This window comes from Cornus florida, unplaced genomic scaffold (genome assembly GCF_030987335.1).
Source record: "Cornus florida cultivar Cherokee Brave unplaced genomic scaffold, ASM3098733v1 CherokeeBrave_3.0.0_Hap2_Chr09, whole genome shotgun sequence".
Lineage (NCBI taxonomy): Eukaryota > Viridiplantae > Streptophyta > Magnoliopsida > Cornales > Cornaceae > Cornus > Cornus florida.
In genome coordinates this window covers 52,295,638-52,309,922 of record NW_026775579.1, presented here as the reverse complement: position 1 = coordinate 52,309,922, position 14,285 = coordinate 52,295,638, and the positions used below count along the sequence as shown (strand labels likewise).

The window sequence follows — 14,285 nt, the reverse complement described above, 5'->3', positions numbered from 1 at the left end:
ATTTCAAATCTTGAAAGTCAAATTAACACGAACATGACACATTTAATATAGAAACACGATACGCTTATTCAACACATTAAGTTAAATGAATAGCATTTTACACGAATGCGGCACGCTTTTCTTACTCGGAGTCTAATTAGTCAAATACGAATACAAAATGTTTAATTAACGTGTCAATTTTGAATTAACACGATTATGACTTGCATTCAAACCCAATCATCCCGTGTTGTGGTCCAAAATATTATGACTTGCATTCAAACCCAATCATCCCGTGTTGTGGTCCAAAATATAAATAGTGCAAATTTGGTGAGTGCTATATCAAAATCACAATAAATGCATCTAGTATCTAATTCTTCAACGCGTTTTGGTGGACAATAAAAGGCCACACCCTAGGCAATTTTTCAAGGGCCTCACTTTGTACTATTTCAACCTGGACCACAACACTTAATTTAATTATAATACTCATTCTTAAATTCAAAAAGCACCGTCATTGAACGCTTCTATATATAACCATTCTTCACTTTAACCCTTCCATTGAGCACCCCATGGCCCCAAAACATTACTAGTATATATATATATATATATATATATATATATAAAATCCACCTCTGACTTTTTCATTCTTTAACCTATTTAACCACAATTCATTTCATTCCATTTCCATCCAACTCTCACAAGTCACAAGCCATCACTAGATTAAGATATGGTGAAAATAAGTAGTAGCTCATCCCAGAAGAAGTACAAAGGCCTACGTTGCCGGAAATGGGTGTTGGAGATACGAGTTCTGGGCACCAAAGACCGCCGCTGGCTCGGCTCCTACACGTGTGGGGCGGCCGCAGTGGCCCATGACATAGCCTCCTACTGCCTGAGAGGACCCTCTTCGGTGCAAAGTCTTAATTTATCATCAATGATTTTAACCCTCGTGACTTCTCCTCCACCACCACCACCTTTTTCTTCTCCTCCTCCTCCTCTTCCTGCTCTATCCCGGCTCAAATGGCTCTTTGCAGATAACCAAGTTCCCGAGAATCCCACGAGTACTCGAGTTCTTGGGTCTGAAAATCATTACCTTCAAGGAGTACGGGATAATTCACCACCGGAGAAGGTTCTGGGATTGAACGCGTTGACGAAGAGGCCGGCTAGCCTTGTTGTACCGGCTCCTTATCATCCCGGGGACGATTTTGGTGAAGTAAATAAAAAGTTGGACAATAAGGAATATTTTGAGGTTGAAGGGAGAGACTACTGTTTGGCAAGCAAGAAAGGAAAGAGGGAGGTTATGCAGGATGGGTATGGGGTTATGCTTGATGTTTTGGGAGATCCTAAACAGGTACTGCTTGATCATTGTCTAAGAAATATTGGATTGAAATAGCAAATCGTTTTTAAAGTTAGAAACCTTTTGGATAACATTTTGAAAAGCACTTATGTTATGATTTTGACAAAGGACTTTTGAAGAGGTGAAATTAATTTGTTCATTTGACTTTTAGAGATTTTTCTAGGTAATTAATGTATGTAGTATAATCTTTGAGATAAATTAGATATTAAAACTTTATTATGCATCTTTAAATTTATAGGCATTTTTTGGGGTGATCGATGGGCATGGTGGCTGTGCTGCAGCTGAATATGTTGCTGAAAATTTGGGGAAGAACATTGTGAAAGCACTTGCGGAAGAAGATGAGATAGAAGCAGCAATTCGCGGAGGCTTCTTAGTCACAGATAAAGAATTTCTTAGTCAGGTTAACTAAAACTGCACAACAACATTTATTAGAAATTCATTTATCCATAATCAAACTCTCTATGTTTTTTACACATGGAATACCATTTTTCCATTGATTCACACACAACACACAAAGGCAGCATCCTACATTAGTTGAATTTGTCAATATGGTTTGAATGCTAAAGATTTTTGTTTTGTGGAATACTCACTGCAGGGTGTAACTAGTGGAGCTTGTGTAGCTAGTGTACTATTGAAGGATGGAGAATTACATGTCGCGAATGCAGGAGATTGTAGAGTAGTTTTGAGCAAGAAAGGAATGGCTAATGCATTGACAAGCGATCACCGTCTTAGTAGGGAAGATGAGCGCTTCCGAATAGAAAACTCTGTAAGCCTTTTTGTCTAACAAAAACTATCGACAACATGTATTTGGTGCACTCAAATTAAGATTATACGAATACTTCTTGTCACTTGACATTTTTGCATTGATAGTTGAGTTCTCGTATAATCTTAAGGTGATTAATAGTTTATTTAAAAAACAATCTACATGTATTTGGTTTCCCTATATCGATCAGTCCTTTTTTCTCCCTCTTCTTGTTGGTTTTTAACGGAATTTAACTAGCTATAGAATTGCAGGGTGGCTTTGTGCATTGCAGAAATGGAGTTTGGAGAGTTAACGGATCACTCGCGGTTTCTAGAGCTGTTGGTGATCTGCATCTGAAAGAATGGATCATTTCTGAACCAGAGATTAAGAAGCTTCCTTTAACCTCACATTGTGAGTTTCTGATCATAGCTTCTGATGGATTGTGGGATAAGGTACACAATTAAGACTAGTTGATTTTGTTTAGGTGAAAATCAGGTTTGGAGACACCTAAACCTTTGATTACAAGTGAATAGCCCATTGCCATTCAACTCTTCTGAGAAATGCATAACCTATAAGTTGATTTTCGTTGGGTGCAGGTAAATGACCAGGAGGCAGTTGATGTAGTACTAAGGGAGACAGATTCACTAAAATCTTGTAGAAAGCTTGTAGATTTATCTTCTAGCAGAGGCAACATTGACGACATAACTGTCATGGTGATCAACCTTCAAAAGTTCATCGTTAATCAAAGCAGTAGCCAATAAGGAATAGGATTCAAACACAAAGTTCCTCCATTATATCTCTCTTTAAACAAGGTCTACTCAGTTCATGGAAAAAATTGTAAATAGAACTTTTCAGAGTTGATTGATATTTACAGGGGCAACTGGGACAAAGTTAAGCCGAAAAGAATTTGCACTTAGGAAGGAGGTGATAAAGTTGATGAAGGATGGTGTTGTTCATCTTTCCATGTGTTTCTCGATCATCATACAAATCCCAACAAATATTTATATAATGAGATGAAGATGGAAACTGTTGGGATTTATATGCCCTGACATAGTAAATTTTCATTTGGATTAAAGTGACATATGTTCCTGACGTATCTGAAATTAGGGATGGTAAAATCCCCATACCCGGCGGGTCCCCGCCCTACCCTGCCCCTGTTATGGCGGGTTTGGAGACTCATTTATGTAAATGGGGCGGGGACGAGGATTGTATTTGAAACCCCGGCGGGGGACGGGGTGGGGCCGAGGAAGGGTAACCCCGCCCCTCCCCGCCCCACTTATAGTGCATTTTTACAAAACTGCTCTTATATGTTATAAAATGTTACTAAATTACATAACTATATATATAATATATTTACTTCTGAAACCCTAGATCTATTCCCATGTAGCATAGTCGTTGTTGGAAGAATGTTATTTGTTTTGATTGATCATGTTGAAAATTTCTAGACTATTCCAAAAAATGTTATATGTGGTTTTGTTATAAGTTTGATCGGGTTGAAATGATATGTTTTAAATTGTTATAATTGTGCTGAAGCTTTATTAAATTATTAGGTTGAAAAATATTATAGTTGTGTTGATTTTGTTGAAGATAAATTGGAATTTCAAAAAAGTTATGCGGGGCGGGGTGGGGCGGGGATGAGGGCTAATGTGGTGGGGCGGGGCGGGGGCGGGGACGGGGGAGGGGGTTGGAATTTAAACGGGTATGGGGGTGGGGATGGGGGTAAAAAATTTGACCGGGGATGGAGATGGGGAATGAAATCCTGGCCCTACTCCGCCCTATTGCTATCCCTATCTGAAATATTTATGCTTTATACAATTGGTGAATTCAATGTATTATGTTTCGATTCATTATGGAATTGATAGTGTCTACTTGATTATATATGTATGTGATGACAATCAATACATGAATATAAATAGTAATCATAATTTGTTCATAGTGGTAATTATGGATGTACTCATAATTAATTAAGACTTGAATTGGATCCGCGTTAGGTTGAAATATATTGCGAGAGCCGTCATATGCAATTGCTCCTTATCACCGTTATGGCATTTGATTCTTAACCATGAGAGAAATATAGACTTTTTTATTAATTAGTAATTACTTTGATTTGTTCGGCGGAATCTTCGGAATCCTTAGACTGGCACTTTGGGTAATTATGTAATTAATAGTTAGAGGGTTATATTTTCAATATTTGCATCAATGCTACTTGTATTTATTTTATATTGATTATGGTTGATCATAAATTAAATTCGAAGGCCTTCGTGTGGTTTTAGACAAAATGATTTATTATATATTTATTTTTTTAAATTATTATTTTTGTCAAACAAATGTTTTATTGTGATCGAACCAGAAATAATCAATGGTACCAAAATAAATATATTAATTAAGTAGTCGGATTGATGGCTTTATTTATCCGATAACTAATTATGCATAGATGGGTCAAAGTGCAACATTGACTTAGAGGTTATTTATTATTTAATTGAAGTTCAATTAATTTCTTTTAGTGGAGTAGAAATTAATTAATGAATTAATTGAATTAGGTCTATGGACCGGGCCGATTACTAATTCATTGTAGCCAAGAAAATAATAAACCTAATTGGATTCTCACTCATAACCCAACTTGATATTGGAATTCTATTAGATTTGAGATATGTGAATTAGAGATGGAGAAAGATTTATTGTTTCCTTTTCTTATTTTTATGTTGCCTATATATACATGGGTTCATGTATATTTTACGAGTGATTTTTGGAAGAAAAGAAAAAGGAATATATTTTTCTCTCTCTAGATTTTAGGGTTTGCTTTCTCATCTAATGGAGCTCCCACAAGCTTAGTTTTTTCCAAGATCATTCATGGAAGCTTATGAGTGATTCCTAAAGGTAAAACCATTACCAAGAAGATGGAGATCTAAGGAGAAGGAATCTAGCAAATGGATCTACAATAAGTGAGAACATTCACTTTAGAGGAGAGATTTAAGGTTTACTCAAACCTTTGATGTAAGTATTCAATCTATTAATTGAATGATATATCATGTTTTATTTTTGCATAAAATTTGTCTCTATGTGATGAATCAAGATCTGTGAAAGAAAATCTCTCGAAAACTTTTTAAAACTAGCACGTTTCCCAACAGTGGTATCAGAGTATGGTTTGATTCATTACTAGAGATTATGTTTTTTTTTTTTTTTTTTACAAAATCATCATTCATAGATCCAATATTATATTCATATATTTTTTTATTGATGTATGTTGATGTATGATTTAATATGTTGATATATATTGATACATGATGATGTATGTATAATTGTGAATGAATGATGATGTATGTTTGGGCCATGGATGAAGCTTATAGGTTAATTGAATGTAATTTTATCTTTAAATGAATGTAATTAAGGCTTTGATTTAGCCGTTTGAAAGTTTAATGATGTAATTTAATTTTTTCCATTATATTTCAAATTGTAAATTTATTTAAAGGCATGTAATCTTCATCAAAGGATACTATGAAGCTTCAAGAAGGGAAGAAGGTTAAATTAGGCTTAAGAAATTTTCTAGGGATTTTTAGAATTTTTCTGGAATTTTTTTAAGGCCAAATTTAATTTTTTGGATTTTTAAAATATTTTTCTGGAATTATCGGCAATTTTTCAGTGACCGAAGTGTCGCTGGCGGCAAGGGCAGCGCCGGTGGGTTGAAGGTTCGATCCAGTGCTTGGCGGTGCACTAGAATTAGGTGCAACAGCATGCACAGTTGCTGGATGAAGATGACAGGTTGATTAATCCGGTGCTTCGCGGCCAAGGGTGCGCTCCATGCACACCCAATCCAAAAGTAAGTGGAATTCACACGCCAATAATTGTTGCGCAACATTAGTACAGGCGCGTGGGATCACGCGCTGTTAGCTGCTGCATCTTTAAAGCGCGTGTAGGCACGTCTCACGTGCTGACGAGTATCCCTAGCGCGTCTCACACACTGACGTGTCTCCCTGGTGCGTGTCGACACGCTACTGCTTCCTAAGGCGAGTGACAGTGCGTGGAAGCGCGTATCACGCGCTGTTTTGCTACTTCAGGTGCTGTTTTGACCAATCCAGACGCGTACAAGCCTCTGCAGGTGTTCACAAACCTTTGGTGGACCCTAGTGCAATAATTAGAGCATTTAAATGTTCAAAGCTAAATCCATTGGCCATTTTATTTGTTTTATCTGTCATTTATTTATTTATGTAATGTATGAAGTACAAGGAATAGATAATTGTTAATTAATTATTGTTCATATATTGGATCCATTATATTTATTTAAATGACTTGATTTATATTACTTAAGTTATGAAAATTAATTTGATTTGATTACTAATTAATTAGAGGGCACTTATTGGGAAATGAAAATTTATTTTTAAAGTGTGCCTCCAATTAAATATTAGTGAATCATTTAAAAGTCCAGTTCTTTTCTAAATATAATTGAATTAAAATCAATATGTTTTTCATGCATCATATCATGTAAATGAATAAATTTAAAACCCTAATTATTTATGATTAAAAATTGAGTGGGAGCGGGAATTTTTATACATTACCCCATGGCCTTCGTTATTAAAATCATTGTAATTAGATTTTCAAAAATAAGGCCCCATGTATGATTTGAAGAGTCTAAAAATTACAAGAATGGTTGTCTCATGAAAATAAAAATATTAAATATTCATTGTAATTAGATCTTTAAAAATAAGGCCATACGCATGATTTAAAGAATCTAGATGATAATGACAAGATATTTAATATTTTATTTTTTATTAGAACTTTAATAACGTTATACACTCAATCTAAAATCAATAGTGTTAGCTCCCCAACGGAGTGGTCTACACTAGGTAATTTTAGAAAGGCTAAACAAAATTAGGAATCATTTCATATGTTAGACAAGGCTTGTCTTAAGAGATATGGAAATGATGGGATTTACCTGCCAATAGCAATAATGAACTTCGCCAACCAAATAAGTTATTGGCGTATTGGTTATCCGATTTTTCATGCAGTGGTTAAGGGACCCACATATTATTTTAATGTAAGTGCTCGCCTAATAGCAAATGAATATCAACAATAGTAATAATGAACTTCTCCATCAGGATAATTTATTGACGTATTGATTGTGTGATTTATTATGCTACGAAGTTGAGGGACCCGCATTAATTAAAAGGGATTGTTCACCAATAATGATAATGATCTCTTATTCTATTTAGGATTTATTATATTATGTGGTTAACAAACTCATTTTAATTTTAAATATGCATGATAAGATTAATAATTCACCTTACATATTGTATGAATGCATTTATATTCAGATTAATTATGTCTAATCCATTTTATCTGCTTACTTACATATTCAATGTAACTGAACCTTATTAAATATTGACTGGATAAGGAACTTAGATATTTTATTCATAACGTAATGGTACAAAATGTATTTAATACTCATATACCTAATTTCTTTACTTTAAAATACCCAATGAGATGTTTTAGTGAGATTAGATAGATTGTATGCCTAAGTACTATGTTCGATTTGAACACCATCAATATAGCCTAAGGAACTCCAGAATGAGATCGAATTTTTGAAAATGATTGTTTATTATTTAAAAATTAAACTGGAGGTCAATAGGGCTGACTTGGATGGTAAGTTTTAAGTTGACATGATTATTGCCTTGTTACCAAACTCGTTTGACTTTTTTAGAGTGAACTAAATAAGGAATCAGTTTGAGTTCACACTCGCTGATATTCTTATAGAATTAGTAACATATGAAGGGATAATTAAAAATATGGGTGTTCATATCAATCTAACCTAGTCTATACCATCTTCTTCTAGGCCCAAGTGGAAGGGCAAAGGAAAGAAGGATGAGAATAGGACTAGGCTAGCACAAAACATGGGTATCCAAAAGGTAAAAGGGAATAAGGCAGTGTATGTTGAGGGTGAATGAAACTGTTTCTTTTGCCGCTAACTAAGACACTAAAGGACAAACTGTCTAAACAATGACGTAGCATAGGAAAATGTATATTTAATCATTAAGCCATGTTATGTGGTTATATCTATTGATTCCTGATGGATAGATTCTAGAGCCACTAATCATGTTTGCAATTCGTTGCAAGGATTTTAGGAATCCAGAAGCCTCGATGATATAGATATATATTTGTCTTTTGACCTGATGCCAAGATTGTAGCTAAGTCAGTGGGAGTATTACATCTGAAATTAGAGAGTATGAGGATATTAGTATTAGAGAACTATCTTTATACATAGATGTTAGACGCAATCTCATTCTTGTTTTACTTTTGGTTTATAAAAACTGTGTTGTTATTTTGTAAAATTGGTTTTATAAAATTGAATAGATGTGCGATTGCTTCTGGTGCATTGAAAGATGGTCTATATACTATAACCACAAGCTCTTAATATTTACAGGATATAGAAACTAATGTTACATCTTCTAGATTGAGTGTTAAGAGAAAATTTGTTATTCCTGACTCATTGTATTTTTTGGTGTCTATTTTTGGGTTGTAATCAATCAAAATGAGATTCAAACATTGGTCAAAGAAGGCTTACTACCTAGTGAGGCAGAGGAGCCTAAACGAAACTTGTGAATCCTATTTTAAAGGATTGATAACTCTAAGGGTTTAATTAGCCAAATGAAATAGACATAAAGAACAATTGGAGTCGGTACACACTGACACGTGTGGTCTTATGAACATCCAAGCAAGATTACTCATGTTTTGGATAAATTTACCTGATGCGATACAAGTCTTAAACTTTTAGTATATTCCGAGAGTGTCAAGACTGATGTGGAGCATAATAAGGTAAACTTATCAAAACACTTCGTTCTGATTGTGGATATGAGTGTTTCTTGGGATAGTGCAAAGACTGTATGGTCAATGAGGGTGTTGTGTACTAGTTTTTCTGCAATTGACGCTCAATGAATTGAGGTGTCAAATAGGAATAACATAATTCTGCTTAACATAGCTAGATCTATGATCAGTTATGCTACATTATCTCTTTTATTTAAGAGTTTAACATTAATGATATCGATGCGCATTATGAACTGCATTCCATCTTAGTCTGTCTCAATGATACTGTTTGAGCTGTGTTTTTGACTAAATCTTAGTTTGAATCACATGCATATATGGGGTAGTCTTGCACATGTGCGCTTGATATGGACAAGTAAGTTGGAAGCAGATCATAGGCATGCTTGATTTGATGACTGCTCTAAAGGCACTAGGATGGATTATTTTATGATCTCAATGATAAAAGTCGATTGTTTACACTCACTGTTTATCTATAGGAGAATCATATTACGAATCACATACCTAGTAGCATAATGTTAGAGAATATAGTATGAGTACCAGATGCACCACATGTGAATCGCTTATTATAGAAATTAAGAATAATATATGAATTCCTTATTGATGCGTCAGCATCATCTAGTACATAGATTCCTGCATCGGTACATTGTTGTAGTGGGAGGATTATCATCCAATCTGACAGAATCATGTTTTTAGTGAGACCTTTATGGACATCCCAGTTAAACATGAGTTGGACCCAGTAAGCTACACAGAAGCGTGAACCGATATGGATACAAATCGTTTTGGCAAGTTGCTATGAAATCAGAGTTGGAATCTATATATTCTAATAAAATCTGGGATCTTATAGAACTTTCTAGTAGGGTGATACCTATAGAAGGCAAGTTAATCTACAGAAGGATACTAGAAGATTTCTTAGTGAATCAACCATATGTGTACAGGATAATGTCATTATTTTTCTAATTATACATATTGATGACATCTAACTCATTTATAATGAAGTGGAAGCTTTGTCATCATTAAAGAGGTAGTTATTCAATTATTTTGAAATAGTGGATTTTCAAGAAGTAAGCTATATTCCTAGGATCAAGCTTTTGCAAGATCAGGTTGAAAGGAAAATAGGCTTATCTTAAGAATCCTACATTGATAAAGTTTTAACCAGGTTTGGTATGCAAAACTCAAAGAATGAGTTATTGTTTTACTGACATGGATTGCTCTCTCTAGTAAGTAGTTTTTTCAAGACTAGCAGATAAGATTGAGCAAATGAGAGTGGAATAATATGCTTCGGCATGTGGGATTCTCATAGATACCATGGTCTATACCAAATAGGACATTCGCTGTATTGTAGGGATAGTCAGTAGATATCAGTCCAATCCCAGACTTGATATCTGGTCTATTGTGAAAAGTATCATGAAGTACCTTAGGAGAACCAATGATCTCATACTCATTTATGAATGTGATGATGTGGTTCGAGTCAGGTATGCTAGTTCTGATTTTAAATCAGTTGTAGATACTATGAGGTTCAAGACTTGGTGTATGTTCACTCAATGGAAGGGAAGTCAGTTGGTAGAATGTTAAGCAGATTTCAACTGCTTACTCAAACTTGAAGGTAGAGTACATTGCAGCCCTAAAGGTAGCAAAGGAAGCCTTTTGGTTTGATCTCACTGATTTAGAGGTTGTGGATCATACTAGCCTGCCTATCGAGCTATATTGTGACAATAGTGCAGAAGTAGTCTAAACCAATGACCCAAGATTCCATAGAGGAATAAGGTACACTGAGAGGAAAATATCATATCCTACATGATATTGCCCAGCAAGAAAATGTACTTGTGGCTATAACATTGCGTTGGGACACAACTTTGTTGATCCATTAACAAAGGTGTTATGATCAATAGTTTTGATCATTACTTGGATAACATTGGAGTTAAATGCAATTCGAATTGGCTATGAGGGCAAGTGGGAGCTGTTGGGATTTATATGCCTTGACATAGCAAATTTCTGTTTGAATTAACGTGACATATGTTCCTGATGTATCTGAAATATTTATACTTTATACAATTGGTGAATTCAATGGATTATGTTACGATTCATTATGGAATTGATAGTGTAATATTTGTGATTTTTATATATTTATATATATATATGTGTGGTGGTAAGTGAATAATGTGTGTGTGTGTGTGTGTGTGTGTGTGTGTGTGTGTGTGTGTATAATAAAGTTAAAGATGATATATATATATATTTTTTTAAAAGTGAGTGGGACCCACCTCATTCTTTTAAGCCATTACAAATGAAACCCATTTTCTCTCTCTCGGCAGATTATCTCTCTCCCTCATTTCTTGCATTTTTTTTTTTTTTTCTTTTGCCATAAATTCAAGGCTTGATCTAGCCTTACCCTTTGTGAATTTGATAGTACCTCTTAAGGCAATATTAGAGAGCTCGTTGAGGCCGTTATTTTGATCGGAGCAAAGTTCAATTTGGTCACCCTTTGGATTTCAATTTTTGGGCTAAAAATGGGGTTTTATTCATTTCTTGAGGTAAGGGTGCTCTAATCCACAATTTCTTAGATTTCTTGTGAATTTTTCCTTTAATTTGACTCTAAGCACGCTTAATTGTAATTATCTTGATTATGTTTGTTGTGGTTGTTGGTATTTAAGGTGATAAAGGCATGTTATGTGTTAAGTGAGCTTATGAATATGATTAAATCCTTATGGTGAAGAAGCATGCTTAGTATTGATGTATTATATGTCCTATGATTTTAAATTGTTATGAAAAGTGATGTTGTAGTTATGAAAATAAATGACTTTGTTTTATGCCTTATGTATTTAAGTTGTTGGATTTGCGAATTGAAAGTATGTAAAATGCCATGATTTAGAAATATGAGAATGTGATATTGTATAAAAATTCGTGTTTTAAACATACTTGAATGATGTGAATGATGTGAATGAGACTTCTATATTGTCATGGCATTGAAGGATTTGCATAATTCATACATTACCATTGGGAAAGTAAAAGGAAAAGTTTGTTTTAAAAACAAATGAAATTGTTTTTGGGAAAAGTTTTTTTTGGAAAGTGTTTGTGAAAACCGGACTCCTCGGAGGCGCCTAACGGTCCGTGTTGTTAGTGTAGTCTAGAAGGGAGTATGGTTGAGCTAACTAGGCCGGATGCGACGCCTTGGAGGTGCCTTGTGGTCATGGATAGTTAGTCAACCCTCCATTCGTGACGCCTTGGAGGTGCCTTGGGTCGGATTGCACTAACGGTTTGGAAGTTGAAACGGTATTGTTTCAGAAATGGGAAGCGACATGGCATGACAAGGCATTTCATTGGCATACACTGTACATTTGGTGGTTAAACGACTTGCGTATATATTTGTTGATATTATCGTTATTTTACTTGTTTTCCCCGAGGCATGATCCCATTTACTTGTACTCTATTCCTTATGTGAATTCACGGGGTTGTAAGAAGTGTGTCTTAGATACTTCCTACTGAGCGTTTAGCTAACCTTATTATTTTAACATTTTTCAGGATACAGAAAGGAAGTGGTGGATGACGCTCCTCCACAGGTTTTGATAGGTTAGTGGACTGTTTGACCTATTTTGTGGCTATGGTCTCATTTTATTATTATTATTATTATTATTTATAAACCCTGGGATGACACGTATATTATGTATTACCATAGGAAAGGACAGTAACGTCTTTAGTTGACCTCGGGTTCGGGTAAGGACCCGGTTAGCGATTCGGACCCTCATGTTCAGGTCGTTACAAATATGGTATCAGAGCGTTAGGTTCGAAAACCTAAGGACGACGGGTAGGGTTAACCTAAGTGGGGCTTGAGTGATTTAAAGGTGTTGCATGTTAAAGTGTTTGTTGTTTTGAGAAATATGCCTTCTTGTTACTTGCTTATATGATTACAGTTTTGAAAGCATACATTTTTGTTAAGTGCTTACGTGTTTAAATTGTCAGTATATGTAAATGAAGTGTTTATGTTATTTGGAAGCATATTATATATGATAAGATGGAAAGCATGAGATGCATGACGGTGGCAAGCAGTCGGCACAGTTGGTGCAATTTTCTTTTATGCTAATGTAACAAGTAATGAGCATGGGTATGCAAGCATGTTTCGTATGGTATTGTGAGTTTCAATTATTTGGTATATGTATATATTTATATACTTATGTGTGTTTATGCGGTCGAGCATGGGGTAGTTGCTAGTACGGTAGAGTACTTGTTGCAGCATTAATGGTTGTGTAGGTTTTAACCTGAGTAGGGGAGGAGCTCTGTTGCTCTAGGGTTGTTTGAGTGCCGGTTCTTGTTGAACAAATGGCATAGGTCTTTAGCTCATGGAGCAAGCTATTCAGTACATGGTTGCTTCAGTTTTCTTATTGTTTTTAGGGCGTAGTGCTTGGGGCACGACCTTCGAACGATTGCTATGGCACAGTGCCATGTCCAGGGGGAGACGTATGAGTTTTATGTGTTAGTGCGTGGGTTCCTTTGATCGTAGAGGTCAGTCTACAATGTGAGGTTTTCGTGAGGTATGTATGACTTTTAGAAGTTAGTGTTTATGACTTAGGTCATGGTTTGGTGCAGGGGTTCTCTTCGAACCAGTTTGTGGTGGGTGTGATGGAGGTTACTAGAGTCTTAAGTGTAGTCTATAGGTTGTAGATGTATATTTCGAGTATTCTGGTATGGTCTAAGGAACCATGTTGGTTATGGTAGTTAAGGGGACTTGTTGGACTCTATGAGTTTAGGGTGATGTAAGCATTTACTGGAGTCATGCCAGTACCGGGTTACTGACCGTTTGATGTGATTCAGTTCGTGGGTTGTGAGAATCTATTTTAGAGACTGGTTTATCGAGGAGTGATTCCAGTTTTTGATAGCTATGGGAGTGTGTTACGGGTAATCGACTCTCGGTGAGTTGATTGCATTGCTCGATTGATGAGCTGGGTTATAGGTTGTCATGGTTGTCGAGAGAGTCTCGAGGTGAGGTATAGTGGTCAGTTTTAGTTGTGTAGTATAGGATTGCACAATAAGGTAGGTAGTATGTAGTCATTGGTATGTTTGGTTGTTATGGATGAAGTGATTGATGGTAGGCATTGTGTTACTAAATGAATTGTGTTTTAGAATTTGAAAGCTGTGGACTGGAGTTGAATTTCATGTTGTGTCTGGGGTAGGAGGAGGTAGTGTTTGTTGTTTAAGGAATTCAAAGAGGTAAACTGATGATTGGAATGTTTGGGACGAGGTTGACCTCATAGGTAGGGGTGGCAATTCGGGTTCGCGTGTCATAATCGTGTTGTGTTGAAGTATGGGTATAACACTAAACAGGTCAACCCGAACACGACACGATTAATAATCGTGTCACATATCCTAAATCCGAACATGACATGTTTATTAAACGGGTAACACGACACG

At 35.6% G+C, this 14,285-nt stretch overlaps 1 protein-coding gene across 1 annotated transcript; it reads left to right on the top strand.

The window, feature by feature from the left end:
• Positions 1–514: 514 nt before the first annotated feature.
• Positions 515–3,643, top strand: LOC132273918 (probable protein phosphatase 2C 2). Its single transcript, XM_059775026.1, has 5 exons — positions 515–1,324; positions 1,569–1,730; positions 1,926–2,096; positions 2,345–2,524; positions 2,669–3,643. The coding sequence occupies exons 1-5, from the start codon at positions 704–706 to the stop codon at positions 2,831–2,833; spliced, it is 1,299 nt and encodes a 432-aa protein (XP_059631009.1). The 5' UTR covers positions 515–703; the 3' UTR covers positions 2,834–3,643.
• Positions 3,644–14,285: the final 10,642 nt, after the last annotated feature.

What these genes read in the sequence shown, in the direction of transcription:
- LOC132273918 (XM_059775026.1), top strand. Translation starts at nt 704, where the DNA reads ATGGTGAAAATAAGTAGTAGCTCATCCCAGAAGAAGTACAAAGGCCTA. An exon ending in TTTTGGGAGATCCTAAACAG is followed by an intron (nt 1,325 to 1,568) that starts GTACTGCTTGAT and finishes TTAAATTTATAG; the next exon opens with GCATTTTTTGGGGTGATCGA. An exon ending in CTGATGGATTGTGGGATAAG is followed by an intron (nt 2,525 to 2,668) that starts GTACACAATTAA and finishes CGTTGGGTGCAG; the next exon opens with GTAAATGACCAGGAGGCAGT.